This window comes from Amblyomma americanum, chromosome 1 (assembly GCF_052857255.1).
Source record: "Amblyomma americanum isolate KBUSLIRL-KWMA chromosome 1, ASM5285725v1, whole genome shotgun sequence".
NCBI classification, from domain to species: Eukaryota; Metazoa; Arthropoda; class Arachnida; order Ixodida; family Ixodidae; genus Amblyomma; species Amblyomma americanum.
Genome location: NC_135497.1, coordinates 178,919,629 through 178,938,646, shown reverse-complemented (window position 1 = coordinate 178,938,646; position 19,018 = coordinate 178,919,629). Strand labels below are relative to the sequence as shown.

The window sequence follows — 19,018 nt, the reverse complement described above, 5'->3', positions numbered from 1 at the left end:
GGAGTGTGCTAGATGACAGCTGTTTAGAGTGATACCCACGGAAGATTGCAAGACCTCAACAGAGCAGCGACGGAAGTGTTAGGACGCTCCTTTAATTGGAAGAGACGCAAAGCACGGTATTCATGGGCTCCCCAGGAATATGGGCGCCTCCTTTCGGCGGGGCCTTCACGCGCAGCTAGCATGGCGACGAAGCCTGACGCACCCGGGCGGCTGCTAAAGAAACCCGGGTGTTTGCGTCGATCGAAGCGGTCACCAACGCGGTGCCAGCCCCACTACGCTTATTGGGGTGGTCGGCTTTTTAACGACCGGAAGCCTCCGGCTTTCTCTTTTCCTTGGAAGGGTTCAAACAAGTATACGTGGCATCACCCGCGAAGATCTTCGTAAACGCTGCCCTTCTTGTAGTAGACGCTGGGGCTCCGTTTACGATGTCGATGACTCGTTTCAAAAGTCGTCACCGGTCGCTGCAGCCACCAAGGTGACGCGCCTACCCGAGACTGAAAAGAGAGGTGCTGGGCTTTACTCATTACTTGCAGCCGCTCGTTTAATGTCACACGGGATTGCGTTACTCAACGTTCGATCCTTCCGAGTAAGAAACGCAGGCGGAGCGAGAATTTTGGCCCCTGCGGCTTTTCGGTATATATTAGTCTTTTCGCTAGAGTTTTATTCTCGCTGATTATGTTACGGACCTCAGTGTTACATTCAGGTGCAGCTATTTCACATGGTGATAGTGTGTACTGCTTTAGAACATCTCTAAGAAACACGATCGAAGCCTTTTTTAATTTGTTTTTCTCTACTTACACCTGCGAAATACGAAAGGGAAATCTGGGGAAAGTGGACATGTCACACAGTTTGATGGCAGTCTAGAGCAAAGTGCGATTTTTTTTTTTTGAGGCGCAGTTACGCCTCGACGAGGAATGACAAAATGCAGAAAATTTCAGAAAAGACAGCATTACGCTGCAACAATAAAACGACTGCGTTCTGGAAAATTTTAACCGGAGGATAGTTTTACAAAATGCCAATAACTGAAAATTCGAAGCAAGTAACAAACGGCAGCTCGCAACTGTCTGGCCTATAGGGTAGTCATTAATAACAACACGTGTCACAAGTAAGAAAGAGATTGTAAGCTTTTGCAAGAGAAATGAAGGCAGAATAAAGCACTGATTATGATGTGGTGCAGCACTTGGTGATGGCGCTGCGTTGTTTTTGATATGAAGAATGATGATGACGATAGTAACAGGGTTCATATTCGTCTTCTGTCGAGTGGGGGAAACTTTATGAAATGATTAAAAAAATGTTTAAAACACGTGAAGAATCAGTTGAAGGAAAATGGAAAATAAAAAACCGCTCGCCTTTTTAAAGAACGGTTCATATATTGGGATGTACTGGTTGCGCCAGTGGCATCACACTTGCATTTGTCACAATCGTAAAAATTTAGATTGATCGTTGTACAGTCAAGTCGCCAGTGTGATGGTAGCCCATTTAAGCAAAACGCGTGGCCTGTTCTACTATTTATGCGAAGCAGCCACCTGTCACCCACTATCGCCAGATAAGCATAGCTCATCCTAGCTGTCAACCCACAGTAAATAAGTAAGACAACAGCTCACTTAATGTGTACATTGTTTAATCAGTTCAGTGCATATCGGATAAATATTTCGAAAAATAAATTAAGAACAACCGTAAATGTTAGGAGACATTGTATAACGACACGCAGTGTACATAGTATTATGATAATATTCTGCCAGCTGACGCAATTTGATTCGCTCTGCTTGCGTCACGTCAGCATTTAGTCATTTCGCGGAATGAGTTGCTAGCAAACACTTGGCATCTTCGCCCGCGCGCTGCAAATGGGTTCCAGCGGTAAGCCGCTCGCGTTCGCTGCGCCGGCCGGCCCGCTCTAAGCTGCACGAAAGCAGTCAACTTAGTCGGCGCGGCGGGTGGAGGTTTGCTGCCCTGTGGACGGCCGCGGTCAGCATCAGAGGCACCCGCATTTGGACACTCTCATGTTTGTGAAGGTCCTGAGCACCACGTTGTCGTGTCTGTCCACATAAAGGACGGTCTGTCTCGTGTAGCCTACGGGCACGCAGCACGCGTGCCACACGTCATTCGTCCGCACTCCGCTGAGCAGGCTGAGCACCGTCGCATGGTTGGCGCCGCCGATGTCCCGTAGCACGGAGGACGAGCACTCGCCGGCGCACTTGTTCGCCATGTAACTGGAGGGCGCCACTATCCACTCGTCCCAGCCGATGTGCTTGAAGTGGACCCTGAGCGGCACCACGCGACAGCCACGCGAGTGGGTGGCCTGGTCCCCGCGCCACAGCACCTGATCAGGCTCACTGCAATTGGCGCCATTCTCAGTCAGAATTTGGGCGGTCGTCGTCTGGCATGCGCAGACTCGCTGCTTCGCTCAGAACCGACACTTTCAACACGCTTGGGCGTAGCAATTAAAATCCACTCGAGCTGGTCCACCTGTATTGGTAATATTCGCGCTTCTGCTCGCTGCAAGCTCGGTCAAGTCACGCACGGGCTCAAACACTGCCCCTCCGACGTAAACCTTCTGACCTGTAACTCGTTAACTCAGTCTCGGTTACAGTATACGCCTGAGAAGTTTTGGATCATTTCACTAATTAACACATTAACAACCTTCAAAAAAGACAAATATCAGCAGTTCGTTTTATATACAGTCGCTACCGTCCACATGTTTCCCTATCTGAATTAGCGAGAATTAGTAACATCAAGTCCTTAAAGTCCCGGAGAAAACTAGCGAGAATAAAATTCCTCTTTAAACTCTACCATTACCAGTTCCGTCTTAACCCTTCAAAATACTTGCAGCGGTCTTCATCTGGTCACAAATCGTTAGCGTCGTCATAATTAAATTATCTCCATTATTCGCCCGCAGAAACAACTTTAAATATTCTTTCTTTCCTAGGATATTAGCCGGAAAATACAATCCACCCCCTAATGTGTTCGCAGTCCAAAATGTTCTTTATGCGATTGAACGAGTTTTTGACCGATAACCTTTGGCGCAAATTGGTTTTAGTTTTTCCTCCTTTGGTGTTTTCTTCATCGCGTGTTCAGAGCCCAACACTTGGCATGATGTTATGCTGGCCTCCTGTATGGTACCTCACTCACTACTGTTAGGGCCTGTAAGGCCTGCAGTATTGTAAAAATAAAATAAAGTAATAAATAAATAATACTGACTTCAGAGAACGCAGCTACAGCTCGAGTCTCTCCCCCCCCCCCCCCCTTAAAAAAAAGAGCTTGTATTTAATCTCTCTCATAGCCTACAACCCGCAATCTGCACTTGAAATAAACAGGCTAGATCTGCCATATTAGTCGGCTCGACAAAACAGTCACCCAGAAGGATGTACAGTCGAGAACGGCATGACAATAGAAATTCTTCCACACGTCAACAAGTCTATTTGAAGCCACCGCTGTGGCTCAGTCGTTACGGCGTTCGGCTGCTGACCCGAAAGACGTGGGTTCGATCCCGGCCGCGGCGGTCGAATTTCGATGGAGGCCAGTGTACGGTATGATGTGAGTGCACATTAAGAACACCAGGGGGTCGAAATTTCCGGATATATATATATATATATATATATATATATATATATATATATATATATATATATATATATATATATATATATATGACACCGCTTTCTCTTTCTCCCTCTTTTTTTTCATGAAGGCCGGTTCCTCAGTCGAAACGTCAATAAAATTGTGGTTGCTTCGCACGTCTGAACCATTCTCGCTGTATATGTCGCTAACCAAGCTCAGGCATGAGTTGTATATTTACACACTGCGGTTGGCAGAACACAAACAATATAATGCCTTTCAACACAAATGGAAAAGGCGGGAGAAGATGATACATTTGTACTTAATTTGTTCAATTATTGAAAACAAGTATGCGCCAGCACTCACGGGTGAGGAGAATCGGTACCAGACTCGTAGAAGTGGTGGCGCTTGAAGCGCCGTTGGGTTTGTTCCCGGCAATTGGGGTAGTTAAGGATCAGGCTCGCAGATGCCTGGCTCGGTGCACACCCGAAACCATGGGTCTTGTTTGTCTGAAAATAACAGGTTTGCATGAAGTGGTTAAGCATACCCGAGTTGAGAACGGTTATTTCTTTCAGGCCGCACAAGACAGTAAACACGGTCCTTAGACACCACTTATCCGCACAACATACGAACAGTGATGGCAAAGCCAGGGCAGCGATTATCTTAAAACGTTTAAAACAAACGAAGAGCCCGTTTATTTTACCTAAGGTGGCGAATAATTTTGGCACGGATCGCCCATGGATGAGCAGGTAGACAGAGCTCCAAAGATTTGAAAAGCTTTTCTCACTTATTTTAAACGCTAATGGTTATCTCCATTCTGATTTTTTTTTTCATGTCGAGGTCGAAGTATACAAATGTTTCAGTTGACCACGCTCTGTACAACAGCGAGGGGTGCGTCCACGCTCTTGATGAAGCGTACGCCAGCTTAATTCTGGTGCACAGCAACGTTTGTACGCAGTTATACGCTGGGGAAACGACATTATCCTTAGCCGGGGCAACAGGAAACTACACGTCAAACGGCTGTCGAGCGTCATAAGCCACGACTCGTGCACTGCTACTGTTGCTAAGCGAGCGAAAGGCCGAAAAGTTAGCGCGGTGAAACTTTTACTGCTCCCGCATACGAGACACCTCACCTGCAAAAAGGTGAAATACATTAGAAACAAAAATAAAAAAAAACAGAGAGACCGTGTCCGACAGAGCTTCCACGAACCGTCTTTCCTCGTGCCAATGTGCCCCCAAGTCCCGCGGCTGGCATCTGGGATCAAACCCAGGGAAAAGAGAGAGTATAAATTATATTATTACTTTGTGCACTTTGCCTCGGAATAAAGCAGTTAATTGTAAGTGGCGCTCAGTCCCGTCTGCCTTCCTTGTGTCTGTGTGTGTGTTCTGCGCCCTTAACCAAAGATGAAAAAGAAGAGATGAGCCTAATCATGTGCCGCTAATGGTCACTCACCCACAACGTCACACGAAATGCGCCGCCCTGGAGCAGCACAGGCGAACCTTTGATTTGTGCCACGTAGGAGGAGAACTCGCGATGAAAGTCCAGCTGCCGGCTGCCGGTCCATCCGGAGGCCGTCGCATCCACCACTGTAGCGCGGCCGCACTTCCGCGGGAATTCCAGCGCCAGCCTGGTGTGTCCCGCCAGAGCGGCTGCCTCGCCGCGCAGCATGGCGAAGGTGAAGCTTGTCGCGCCCCCTGCCGGTGATGAGTTTTGAGGCGAGCAGTCTCGCGGTCATACAAGAGGCGAAAGCTCCGTTTCGTTCGCCACCCGCGCACTTTATTCTGTCTGATTGCGCTGCGCCCAATCTCTGAAACCGCGATGTGGTACAGTGGCGGTCGACGAAATGATTCACCTCCAACGAGCGCGCACAACGGCCGCGCTCAGCAGATGATGTTTCTCGGCTAGTTGACGCGCATCGGCATGCTGCCGGATCGATCTGATTGAATAGGACCGCAAGGGGTAGCAAAGGCACCGGCGTATACGTGCTCGTCTGTAGAGTCCTCGTCGATAACCTCGACAACAAGAGAACGGTGAGGTTCATCCGCATTTGAGGAACTTTGCGCTTTGTTGTAGCTTAAACTTTAACGAAAAACAAAGAAAAAATACATCCGCCGCTTTATTTTATATTTGCAAGCTGCCATCTAAAGAAAAGTGCAGTCCTGCATGTTAGTTTACAGAGTGAGCAGCTAATGTAAGTCAGTACTTTCATATCGAACGGTTCCTACGCTCGTGTGATATATACTTGTCGAGATTGCAAAAATCCACAACTACGTAAGGGGAACCAGAGTACCTAAAATTAGAGTAGAAATCTCCCATCATGGTCAGGAATGAAATCGTTCAGCAGTGTTCTGCTCTCTGATGTAGCCCCCCCCCCCCCACACACACACACACACAAAAAAAGAAAAAGCGAACAGTGCACTCACATTTGTCTTCAACACACCATAATATACACACGTTTACACATACCGCAATGTGTGGTTAACGCGCTTCAGACCTCGTGTTTGTCTGACAGGCTGCATTTTGAAGCCAGCCGCTGGTAAATATATGACTAATTTAGTGCACGCGCAAAGGTAATTTTAGGCGCCACATTCTTCGCGAGTGATTCTCCTTTCGAAATGAACGACGGTTTCACCTTGCTCCTTCTATTGTCTGATGAGCATGCAAGTGCAGAATGAATTTAAAAAAGAGACGGCGGTGAATACGTCGGATACGCTGTGCCTTCTCCCCGCCTGCCGCCCTCTCCAGGAAAAGAAATATAAACAGTAATAAGTATTCCCGGGTTGAGGTTCGTGTCAGCTATTGCTAATGCAACGTCGCGTGCCTCGGATGAAGTGGAGCGCAGTCCCAGTCCGAGCACGTTCGTTTTCGAGGGTTGGACGCAAGCCATCGGCGCGACCTATAAATTACAAGTGGGAGTATGCGCGTTCATTCTAAACATTTTCTCGTGTGCTCTTGTAAAGCTCGGAGCAGCCCGATATGGGCTCGAGGCCCGGTCATCGGTACCCAGATCTTCAGTGCAGGAATGTATAATTGCGCGAAAATGTACGCGAAAATGATGAAGAAAGCCCCCGCTTTAAAGAACCGGATCTATAATTCTGCACTCGGCGGAAAGAAACAGGCGGTGAAACTGATGTGCATATTTGACCGAGGGACAGAGTAGTAATAACAAGAAGAAAAAGAGCCGGCGGGGCGCACGCTGGCATCCATTTTGCTTGGGCAAGCAGTCGTCTTTCTTATGCGTGGAAGCCTGAACGGGCGGCGTTTTTCTGAGAAACGCAGCCGGCGCGCAATTTGGTATTCACCCCCATCACCGCTCCTTTCCACGTCTCCCAGTGTGCGATAACTGCTGGGCGGTTGTGCGTAGGGACATACGGCGCTCGGTGGCATGTACGCTTGCTTCACAAGAGTTACTGCTACGGCTGCTCCTCCCAGGACTTCTCGTGGATTTCCTAAGAAGCGTCCGGCTGCTATGCGAGAGAACAACCGCTTTGTTTTCAATATAATGCCGTGGACCTTACGGAGCTGGAAGAACAGATAGTTATACAGTGGTTTATGAGCAAGAGCACGTGGAGATGCTCCTTGCGGAACGTTCAAGGACTCTCCTTGAGAGGACAAAGAATAGTCAATGTTGAAACCGCCTGTATCTGTGCGAAATAACCAGCTAATCTGCCTGCGCATGCCTAGCTTGCCGGTTCGCACGGTGTGTTCTCCGACGGCACGGCATTTTCCCACACGACTTCGTTGCACGTGTGGAACTTTGAGAACGCTGTTTATTAGAGATGCATCCTCCCAGAGCGCATAATTGTTATGCAGTCGTACAAGCAGCTTCTGTATCGCACGCTATACACGCAAACCGCCCGTCGGTAGATGTTTCAACTTGAATGTTCGATGTTCACGACACACGCGTACTATGCATCACCTTGCGTTGTTTCCAATAAAATTCTGTGACAATGCAATGCGCTCCGTAAGTAGCGTTCCCGAAAAGCTCAGAGATATCTCTAAGAAACAAGAGCTGTAACTATTTCCTTCACTGTTGCAAGGATAGCGCGCAGAATGTTGTCACCTTAACTCAACATGGATAAATAAAGCTGTACATTAGTAGAAAAAAAAAAAAAAACGCTTGCCCATTCTTCATTGGAAGTTCCTGCTTAGCAGTGAAGCCGTCAGCAAGGAATTAAATGACCCGCCGAGAGGCAGCTATAAAATTATATTTCTATCCAAAACCTAATAATTTTATGGGGAGCATGTAAAAGTATGTGCTTCGTCATAGTCGCCATCAAGGTCAAGTGGACGGTTTGTTTTCTTCCTGAACGCGCTATGGGTTATTTCAAAACTACCGCGCGCACGATCCTTCAAATGACACCTCGTGTCGCAATTATTCCTCTTAATTATTCCTGTCTTCCTTTCGCTGAAGAGTGGGATGGGCCGATCACTGAGAGATTATGTAGCGGGTCAGCTACGTGCTCGATACCATTATTCCTGCCGTCGCAACTTCGCAACTTCAACCAGAGTTTCTCCGACAAATACACGTGCACGGATTTGGCAAGTAAAAGACGACGATCGCCATGGAGTCTACGTTGATCATTCATTCTAGTAACGACTGTATTCAAAAATACACATTTCGCGAAGGGCTCTAAGAAACGTCTGCACGATTTTCGCGAGCAGCTCTCGCTCGCGGTAGCAACGAATTAAAGCGCTTCATTTCGCTCCGAAAAATACGTATCCACAGAAAAGACAGCCTACCTTTCGAGAGGATAAACTTCGCGACCAAAGCTGTCTCCATTTGGCGCGCGTTTGTGGTGTCTTCATTCTTTATATAGCAGTGTGCGTTCAATACTGCGTGCACTTCATGGAATCTCATAAGCTTAATGGGTACTACCTGCAAAGGATGGTACGAAAACTCTGCTCTGTGCAAAGATAAATCAATAGTGAGGGCATCAATACTTTTCTGAAAAGCGGTCTCGTACCAGCCTTTCCTTTTCTACATTGACAGCCTCAGGGCAGTGACTAAAAGTTTTATGTGTATGAACTGTTGCACGGTGTTCGTTAATGAAAACGGGCAAGAAGTTTCCTTAAGCTGTAATCGGTGTTACGGCTGACGAATTGAAAGCACCGTGGTTAAGGTGCGAGAAGTAGCATTTGATTTTGCCTTATCACTTCAGCGTATTTTTCTGCTGACTTTCTGTGAAGATACCTCGCCTTAAAGTTTACATATTAATTGCCATTTTTGATTCGTTGTGAAGTGTTTGTGACGTGATATAGAGCATGCGGATGTGCCAGTTTTTTGCCTGGAATTTTGGATATTCGGATCCCATTCTTAGATGGTGGCTGCTATCGACGCGAACGTTTCTGGTCTTGTAAAACATTACGGGTCTGTTTATGCCTTTAAGTTCTCGCCCCAATATGCAGGCGAAAACGTTGTGTATTACTACCTGAAACAAATTCGCAAAGCGCTACGAGAGAAAGAAAAAATAAAGAAATACCTTGGAGCTACATTCGCAGTGAATGAAAAATTGGCGGCCCTTACATCTCGATTTGTGCTGTACATCGCTTCCATTGCGGGGAAGTCGACCCCTGCAAAAATGTTTTAGACAGTCTATAGACAGCCTATGAGCGTCTATAAACTGTCTATTGAAATTTTCCTGCGGGAAAAACTCATTTGGCGCTCACATCGACACACTGTGCGCTTACCACTTTCAATGGACTCGTTCGCTGGAATGCTCATCACAATTCGTCGAATATCGCAGTTCTTGGCAGCGTTCTTCCTGAAAAACAAAGAAACAATTAAATGTGCGTGGTTGGTCTTTATCACATGTTAGATTTTCGATCACTGCCAATGGTTGCACATAACCTGGAAACGACCCCATTAGCTCCCATAATCTCTCACGATCTCGTTCACTGAACGTGTCGATTTTCTACATGCGCTGTCCCCGCCTTTTTAAGCAGATTTTTTTTTTCATCTTTTAGAGAGGCCTCTTTGTGCTGCGCGTGCGACATGTCGTGAGACAGGCATCCTCACGATGAAATAAGGTAGGAGAAAGAACAGCGGCAGTGGTCCAGGAGAACTCGTATTCCCCTTTGGATCTCATCCCTGTCCAGTATACAGGGGCGTACACTAACGCACTCTGCCGGCATGCTGCGGCGGCGTGCCGCCGTTTTCCCTCCTACCATCCTTAGCGCACATCTCGCTACGATCCATCAAGAGCGTTCGTAAGTTCTCTCAAGGGACAAGGTGTCAAAAAATAAATGACAGAAAAAAGGTGCTCTTAAGTCTCCTTGTCTGCGGAAATGCGAAACCTGTGCGCGGTCCGCCATCTGAATTTGCGTCTTGGGGCATGGCTAAGTCCATGGCCGAGCTGGCGTCCGCTGCGTCACTACGCTCAAGCCATCTGCTGGGCCGGCGTCGAACATTGCGAGGGGGTTTTAAGCAGGGGGGTGAAGCGGCCACGAATTACAGAAGGTAGCGCCAATTCCTCCTTCAGTTACGTTCATAGCGTTTGGTGTACGAGTTACCTCCATGACAATGGACGACCGAAACACGCGGGCGCGGGGGGTGTTCGCATGGCAGCTGCTTCACGTGCGGACTGGTTCAAAATCGGGACCGCTGGGGGAGGTGGGTGGTTGTATCGTCGTCCGCCTGCGGCGTGCTGCCGCGCGCCGCGCTTTACTTGGCTTTTTTTCGTACACCTTTTCTTGGCTGCTGTGGCATGCTAAAATTGGTGGCGCTGCTGCCCAGCAATGGTATCCGCAGCGCTGGGCCAATGTATGTAGAACAGAGAACATATTTTCCATGCTTTTATTGAAACATATATCATTCGCATTACTTTCAATCAAAAAGAGATATTTCTCAAAATACACTACATGTCTACATTACAGCATTCCGTACAATACAGGTGTGTGTCGACCACGGTGTAAGAATATATTCTTACACCGTGGTGTCGGCGCACCAGACGTGTCAAGTTTATCTCAAACGGCGCAAGTGACTTTTCAGAAAAGTACATCATTTCATGCATCATTCACGCAATACATATGCGATCATTCCTGCATAATTTGCACGCAGTACAGAAGGATCATTCTGTGCACAGTGAATGCACGCAATTTAATGCATGCATGATGTACCTTAGAATCATAGACAATTGCAAAAAAATTGTTTAGTATTTACATAAACGCGTGAAAGCAAACCACTCTCACGCACCTTCACTCTGCATGCTGATACAGGCGACAGCAAAAAAAAAAAAAGATTCAGTTAACGTGCAGTTGCATAATCGATTCTCATGATGTGCCGACTCTTGCGGGCCAAGCCCAATGATTACTTCGTCAACAGCAGTGACTAAATCATTGTTCATAATCCACGGCGCCGAAATGAGCGGTGGCTCCTATAGAAAGCGAGCGCAGGTAGCGGTTCCCATCGTATCCGTGCGGGTCTCACTACACTCTTGGTAGTTTCGAAGGTCACGAGCACAAAAACCAAACACCACCGTAGTTGTCGCAGCACCGACATCACTGACACATCAAGGAACGCGATCCCAAAGTGTCTGTGAAAGGCGCCGCAAAGCAGGCGACAGCGCCCGAGATAACGTGCGACTTGACGGAGTTCGCGAAAGACACGCCAATAATGCGCGGCGGTTGCAACGACTGCGCGGGTCAGAATTAAAAAGGGATAGAGAGAGAGACGGTTTCTCCTTTCAGAACCTCCTTGCGGTTAGATCTTGTCCTTTACTACAGACGCTAGCGCCAGTTCCTCCTTCAGTTACGTTCACAACGGATGGTGTACGGAGTTACGGCTTCAGCAGAGGTTTTTAAATTAGCCGGGACGGAAGTGGCCCGCGCTTTCCTACCCCTGTTTTAAGTGGGTGCCGCATGATGGCGCTACGACACGCCAAGCAAGAAGTAAATTTACCGGAATTGTACTTTGCGGCATTTGTAATTTATCTGCTGATAATTACTCATGTTACCTGCACATAGTTACTCATGTCAGATACGTTTCTAAGACAACTCTGCATTCACTAGACGCGCTTATTCATCTGCAAACGTCGAACGGCCGTGTTGTCTGCAACATTTTTTTCATTTGCAAAACTTGCCTATGTGCTGCATGTTGACCACTGTGCGAGGAAGAAAGTGCAGGTGATGCACAGAATATTCGCTACCTTCGTATGGCGCTCCCAATGAGAACCCATGCGTCGTGGCAACCTATTTCTTTTTCTGGAGTCTGGTGGAATAGGCCTTATTCACATATTCGTGCATAAAATTGTTACGCGTTTTTTTTCTTTATCAAATCGGAAAACCACCCTTTTTTAGTAGCTGTGTTTATTAGGCGTCTTAGTGCTCATTTGTTTTTTGGACACACTCGTGAGCGGCCTTAATGGGAATTCCTTAATGAAGTTGCGGACACCTTTAATTTCCTCACTGTGCGCTTTTCTTTAGACTACCTGTATAACCTCTCGAGAAGGCAGATGAATCAGGTACTTAGTATTTATTTCCTGTGCGCTTGTATCGGCAACCTTTTCGGGAGTTCCTTGGCACCAGTTTTTTTTTTTAAACGTGTTAAGCGAATGTGCATTTCTTCTGCCGCGAAAACATTCTTTTTTTAAGCTGCACACGTCAACGCTGCCTGTGAAGGCATGGCTTATGCTAAGGAGATGCTTGCGCCATGGACGGTGAGTTGCCACCTGTGCAATGCGCCAGAGACCATTGTTTTATTCTATGCAATAATGCTGTGTCCTTCTGGGACATATTACAGCGAACACTTAAGAAGGACATTGAAATAACACCCTACAGAATCCGTTTTTTGCCTGTGTAGAAAAACTGTGTTGTGCCATATGATCTCTTTATGTTGCTCGGAATATTTAGTCTCTGGAAGAGCCGCATGATGGACCGCCACGCCGAATCACCGCGGTCATCGAAATCTTTGCTCCGTGAACAGTGCGCTTTGGTGCGGGGAGTATATATGCTGCCCAGGAAGAGCCGCCTATAGCTGGCTCCCCTATCTATAGATGAATGTGTGTGCCTCCCAGACTTTTGATGTTTGGCAAGGTAGGGACGCGTCAGAGTATGGTAAGCTCGTATTACACAAACTGGTGTTTCGTGGCATGAGCACAGTCTGATTTTCCTTTTCGGAACTGTTTCCATGCAATAAGGAAGAAACAAAGAACCTCCGTGGCGCAGTGGAATCGTCTCCGTCTCGCACTCCGCAGGCCCGGCTTCCATTCCCGCGTAAACCCAAATTTTCTTATATTTTTCTTCATTGACCGTACGTGCCTGGTTGGATTCTGGATTGGCTTGTTGGATTATGGCTTGGCTTGTTGGATGGATTGGATTGTGTATTGGCTATGGATTGGTGAAAGCGTGACACATCCTGTCTACGCCACTCATGACGCAAGAAATGCTTTCGCGTAAGAAATACAATACACTTCGGCAATTAAGTTGGATGTGTGTGTTTTTGTTTTGTCATTTACTTTTCCTCGCTTCATGTAGTTTTAGGTTTTTGTGCGTCCCTAGAAACTAGCCGACACCTTAAGCCTCATTCTTTTTTTTTTTAGTATTGTCTAAATGCAACCGGAACGCTATAAATTTGTGCCCACAAATGGAAATGGTAAGCGTGACGGCAATGGTTAGGTATAACAGAGGCAGGATTATGCTCAGGAGGGGCCCAATGTAATTTCTCGTATCTGGGGAAGTGAGGGAAGGGGTTTAGGGTGCTGAGGATGCTAGCCGAACAAAAGCACTGCTGAGAGAAATGTAAAAGGGTGAAGGGGGCCCTATTCACCCCCCCCCCCCCCCCCCGCTCTTCCTTGTATGTGCCTGGCAATGATACAAGACACCAAACGATAAAGAGCCGGGAAGCGCTGCAGTCTGAATGATATGTGTTTTGAGCAGTTTTAAAAGACGTCATATACCGTGCAGTCTCGAACGAGACAAACGGGACATCTTCACAACAGCATAGCGGCCTTGAAATAAGCAGCCAAAAACGTAGTGTGCATACGTCGGATGTTCGCATAGAATTCAAATGGAGAGACACGGCAGCCACATTGCAATTTCAAAGAACATCAGCAGAAAAAAAAATTGAGTGATGGAGAAGGCACTGTCTAATGCTAACAAAACAGACGCTTCGCTTTTGGTGCACCTTTTGCGTGAAAGTCAAGTCACGCTAAGATATTACCTGCAGTAAAAACCGCAGGTTCGCTGTTATGGGATACAGCGATGAGCTTCTCGCACTTCTCTTTTATGAAGTATCTGCTAAGCCGCAGATAACAAGGACGCGTATCTACTGCTGTTATCAGGAAATCGCTTACCGATTAGGTTTAACTACACTGGACAAGTTAGAACACACGTGTAGAAAACACTTAGGCGCAAAGAGACGAAAAACACGGGATGAGACGAAAGGCGCTCCTCACACGAGCTGCTTGTGATTCTTTGGAGCCTGTGCCGCAGATCATGACCAACATAATACAGGAAGTAGGCGCTAAGTTTGAGACCGAACATTTCTGGTAAGTTCTTCTCGAACCAGAAGTGACACGATTTTCAAGCGTGCCACTTGTGCCCCAAGAAGCAAGCACACCCTGAATAAATGCAGTATTACATAGCAAGGCTCAGGACGAACTTTCATACAGCTTGCGATGGAATCCTTCGGATTCTCCGCTTTTCCTCTGCTTCGTTGAAGTGCACAGTTGATAACACCCGATGCTACAGCGGAAAGCAAAATGAATGAAGGCAAGCGTCTCAGTTTCCTTCTTCAGAATTAGTCTTCCACTCCATTAAGGTGTAATGTCAGCGGCACCTATTCTACCCTATGCAAGGCAATGGCGGGCACTGTGGCACGCTTACACGAAACACATGCATTCGAGTTAACGAGGTACTGTCAACTTACTTGTACAGCTTCATCATTACAGAAGGAATGTCTGTACGATTCCTCGGTTCGCCCCCCGACAGACCAAGAGTCAGCAGAACGATAGGCGTTGTCAGAATGACGTTCATTGGCCACGTCACCAAGAGGCGCCGTGCGGAGCGGGAGAGCATCATGACAGCTGGGTCGGTGACGAAGCGGGTCGGGAGTTAAAACGGCAGGTTCACCGCTTGGATCGAGTGAAGGCTGGCTACAGGAAGAGCCCACTGCTCGCGAGTCCTCCTTATATGCGGCACTGGGCAGTAGGCTGCGGAAACGAAGCCCTCCAGTTTGGACATGATGCGTCGTATCGTTTCCTCGACGGAAACCGCGCAGCGTGTTTGCCGTCTGACGCACGCGGCACATGACGGAACGTGTGGAAACTCCTAAATTCGATCGCTTGCTTATCATTGTCTACTATTAAAAGTTTTCTTTAAATATCGATCTGTATGTCGCTCTTTCTTTTTTATTCTGTGATAGCGAACTACCCATTGTCAGTATCCAATGTTTAATACACAGACCGTGAAATGAGTAGTGTCAGTTTACGGCAGCCAAAAAGCATACAGCCGGCTGCTGCGGGCATGCGCTCTCAAACAGCGAGCCACCCTTGCTGAATTCTTTCTTTCCATCAAAGCTCCCAATAAGGTCGTAGGCAGTAAATTTTTTCGGGAGAGCGTGGGAAAAAATCACAGCGTGTGCGCGCGCGCCCACACACACATGTGTGTGCGCGCGTATGTGTGTGCGTATGCGCGTATGTGTATGCGCGCACGTGCACGCACACACACATACGCACACACGCGCGCGCGAATGCTTCGTTTAAATCGTGTTGAGGTGCCACTGATGGAGCGTGCCATCTACAGAAAATGAATGTAGCATGTACATGTTGTTTTCTTAGTTGTAACAAAGTCCGCATCATGCTAAGTGATATCACAGCGCCGAAGTACGCGAGCCACTTGCCGATCGCCTTCCATCCCTTTGCGGCCAGTGCGTTACGAGCGTTCGAATGCCTCAGAGGAGGACACAAATGTTGACTGAAACCTTCTGCCCAGTCAAGCAGCGGCCAGCCATTTCATTTAGGACAACAAAAGAGCAGCGTTCGATGAACCTCGGTAAAGCCGCCGCCGCCGCTCTCAGCTGGGCGCGTGAGAACGCTGTCAAGGAGCTCCGTCAGTAGGAAACGGCGCGTGTATGCGACACGCCCTCCCTCGATCAGAGGCGCCGGAGGAGGCGAAGAGATGGAAATGCGCAGGACCTTGGATTGCGGGCGTGCTATCCGCTCGGCGACCCCACGAACACCCGGCGAGGAACAACGAGCTGCCGGCACGCGCGGCGGACCGCGACGATTGACACAATCGCATCAGGGATCGGCAACCGAACACGGCCGGTCGTTGGACGCCGCCGCCCGTCAGGGAGACGCCGCCTGCCACGGCTCGGGGGAAACTTGAGCCGCGTCGCATGCATGCGCGCCGCGGCAACCTGGTTAGGCGCTTCGGTTTGCATTCGTGTTTGGGAAAATGAAGCAAGGACATTGAAACCATTAGTTATTCACTTTTATTATCTATTTGGTTTTGTTTTTTTTTCAGCTGCGCGTGTGACTCCTAAACGAGGGCCGGATACTGAAGATTCCGTGGCTAGAAAGACAATTTTTTGTGTTCGTTCGGCTTCTGAGCACGAGGTCGCGGGATCGAGTCCCGACCGCGACAGCCGCATTTCTGTGGAGGCTAAATGCAAAAACGCCCTTGTCTGCGCGATGTCAGCGCAGGTGGAAATATCCCCGGGGGGGGGGGGGGGGGGGGGGGGTCGAAATTAAGTCGCAGCCCTCCACCACGGCGACTCTTTCTCTCTGCATCCCTTCTTCACCCCTCCTCTAGACGTGGTTCTGATGACCACCGAGAGTGCGACAATTACGGCTCCTTTTCGTGCCTCGTAAAACATTTGCATTGAAAGACTGTGAGCTCTGGCGTATTCTCGTATGTGTTAGCAGCCGCTTGCACTGCCTGATCCATTTAACCGCTCGTGCGGAGCTGCGCAGGGACGGAGATCGGGAAATGAAATCTGCCTTCTGCTGCAACCTTCAGTGGCGACCGTTGGTCTCTGACGTTAATCATTCATCTCTGAAGGTTGCCGGCAACAGCTGTTCACGGCCCATGCATATCTGTCGAAATTGGCAGGCTGCTACGACTGTACCGTGAGCTCTGGCACGGGTAAAAAAGTGTAGCGATGACGTGATTAGCGTGGGGTCAGCGTTTCCGACTTCACAATGACTCATTGAATGCTGCGGCTAAGCCTTATAGACTCAAGCATTGCAGGAGGCGTGTTAGGGGTATGGTAGTACGTCCACAAACTGCGGCCGGTGGTAAACGCTTTTAAAATACAGCTGAACCTCGTTATAACGAAGTTAAAGGGGCCCGGCGACTACTTCGTTATAGCCGTAGCTTTGTTGTAGCCCGTGCTGACCAAGCTTCCAATGGGAATCGTTATTCCTTCGTTATATTCATTAGTTCGTTATAAGCCGCGTCGTTATAACGCGGTTCGACTTACTACACGTCGGAGACGTACGGGTACAAATGCCAATATAGCGACCTATTACGAATTATTCGCACATTTGATAATTGAGGGCTACGCTACGCATGCATTCCTCGAATATGTGTAACTCCAGCCCGTATAAAGCGTATATTAAGCGATCATCGCCTTGTGGTGACACTGTTCAGTGTCGCTCATTGGAGCCTCTATTCCACTTCGCTGTCCCTCTCATTCGCTCATTTGCCTACCGTGTGAGGTGATCACCAAAGCCGTCTCGTTACCACACGCAGAACCTTCACAGTTTCCCTCACCTTTTCTAAAAAAAAAGTGTGCAACCAATCATAACTACTTGCACACCTCTTTGACTGCGCGCAGTGTCCAGATGTGTCGTGCGTCGTGCAGAGTCATCATAAATTAACAAACAGTATGGAGGACGGGCAATCAGTACCTCGAATGACGTGCGCTGTGTAATCTTTCTAACGCGCTTTTCTGCCACAGAACAAGCTTGACCCAATTCAGCCACAGGTGAAAATTAGCGGCAGGCTTTCATGCCAGGGCACCGACTGTTCCCCGCAGCCCAGTCTGTCGAACGCCCTTGATACCCGGTGGCAGACGCCGCGTGGCAAGCGCATGCCTGCCACGCGTCGCGCAACCTTGCGGCGGAGAAAAGAGCGAACCGGACGCTCCGAAACGCGGCGCTGCCCGCCGCTGGGCGACCTCAGAAAGCCGTTTCCGTCGCTCTTGGGCGCATTTTACTCGCGGCTATTGTGGCCACTTTCTTTCTCTTCTCCTTTTCTCCGCGCCGCGGTGTTCGCACCTCTTTTTGTCGCGTTTATGCTCTGATTGCGGTCTTGACATTGCTTTGACTCTCCACTCAGCCTCTCGCAGCTCGCGGCGCGCTCGAAGGACGGAATTTCTGGCGCGGCGGCTGGCTAGGGTGTGGCTCTGTCTTCCAGGTCCCTGTGCTTTCCTCCTGCTTTTTTTTTTCTCTCGTTTTATTTTTCCCGACGCGACCAGGTCGTAGCTGCTGTCTTCGGAGCGTCTGAGAAAGACGGTCGGCGACTAAAGCCTGCTTTGTTGCTAAAATTAACGCTGCAGTGCATGGTTCTCTCGCATGTATGTGCAATCCTATGAAGACCCGGTTACGTCTACACACTAAACAATTTCTCACCCTTAAGGGTGTAAATCAGGTGTCCCCAGACGAACACACATTTCCAATTGTTGGGTGCTAAAAAAGGGTGCAGAGATCAGCACCCTTAAAGAAGGGTGCAATTAATGATACTTTAGAGGATGTAATGGTTGCGCCCTCATTAAAGGGTAGTATTTTTCCATAACACCTCTACGAATGCATGTTGGAAGGGTGCTCCACATTGATCCACCCATGAAGCAAAATCCTTCGACTGATGCGCGCCCTCTAAACTTTCATGCTGTGTACACTTTCTTAAGGGTGCTGATCTCTGCACCCTTTTTAACACCCAAAAGGGTGTTCGTGTGAGGACAGCTGATTTGGACCCTTAAAGGTGAGAATTTGTTTAGTGCGTACTTCCAACGCCTTGACTGAAGTATATGTACTGCGTAAGTGGCGTGAGGATCGTCATCAGCGATTAAGAGTACATAGGTTTTGCGCGATGCAACGGTGGCGACTAGGCAGGCACGAATACTGATTTCCTTCTTCGGGGCCAATAATTTTCGGCTCCGGTAGTCACGAAATTGAACCAGAATGAATATTTCGCTACCGCAAGCAGGCTACAGTGGAAACTGATGTACTGAACTCTAACGAGCTGCACATAATAATGACTCAGCATGCGGGAATCCCCTAATAGAGCTCTACAGGCAATGCGCACTAGAATCGGATATAAAACCCGCAGCCGTGTAAACTCTTCTCTTGCGTTCCCTAACCGCAAGAGCAGTATTTTTCTGTTTTTAACTGGTTGCACGTTAGAAAATGTTAAATACGGCGTTGTGGTTGAAAGCGTCATGAATCACTTTTTCCTTAAGAAGTCAGTGAGACCGTTGCCACAGCATCTATATTATTATTCAATTTTATCCTCTGCGTA

The 19,018-nt window shown here is 48.2% G+C and overlaps 1 protein-coding gene across 1 annotated transcript; it reads right to left on the bottom strand.

Moving 5' to 3' along the window:
* Positions 1-1,390: 1,390 nt before the first annotated feature.
* Positions 1,391-14,633, bottom strand: LOC144093814 (uncharacterized). The gene is made up of 5 exons (XM_077627526.1): positions 14,424-14,633; positions 9,248-9,321; positions 5,009-5,250; positions 3,922-4,064; positions 1,391-2,333 (listed from the first exon to the last, which is right to left on the bottom strand). Exons 1-5 carry the CDS (start codon positions 14,573-14,575, stop codon positions 1,973-1,975), a joined length of 972 nt encoding a protein of 323 aa, XP_077483652.1. The 5' UTR covers positions 14,576-14,633; the 3' UTR covers positions 1,391-1,972.
* Positions 14,634-19,018: the final 4,385 nt, after the last annotated feature.

Excerpts from the sequence above, each read along its gene's own strand:
- LOC144093814 (XM_077627526.1), bottom strand. The coding sequence starts at position 14,575 with ATGATGCTCTCCCGCTCCGCACGGCGCCTCTTGGTGACGTGGCCAATG. Across the intron at positions 9,322-14,423 it reads GTAATGATGAAGCTGTACAA|GAAGAACGCTGCCAAGAACT; the intron begins GTAAGTTGACAG and ends TTTGTTTTTCAG. Across the intron at positions 2,334-3,921 it reads GGTACCGATTCTCCTCACCC|TGAGCCTGATCAGGTGCTGT; the intron begins GTGAGTGCTGGC and ends CGCCAATTGCAG.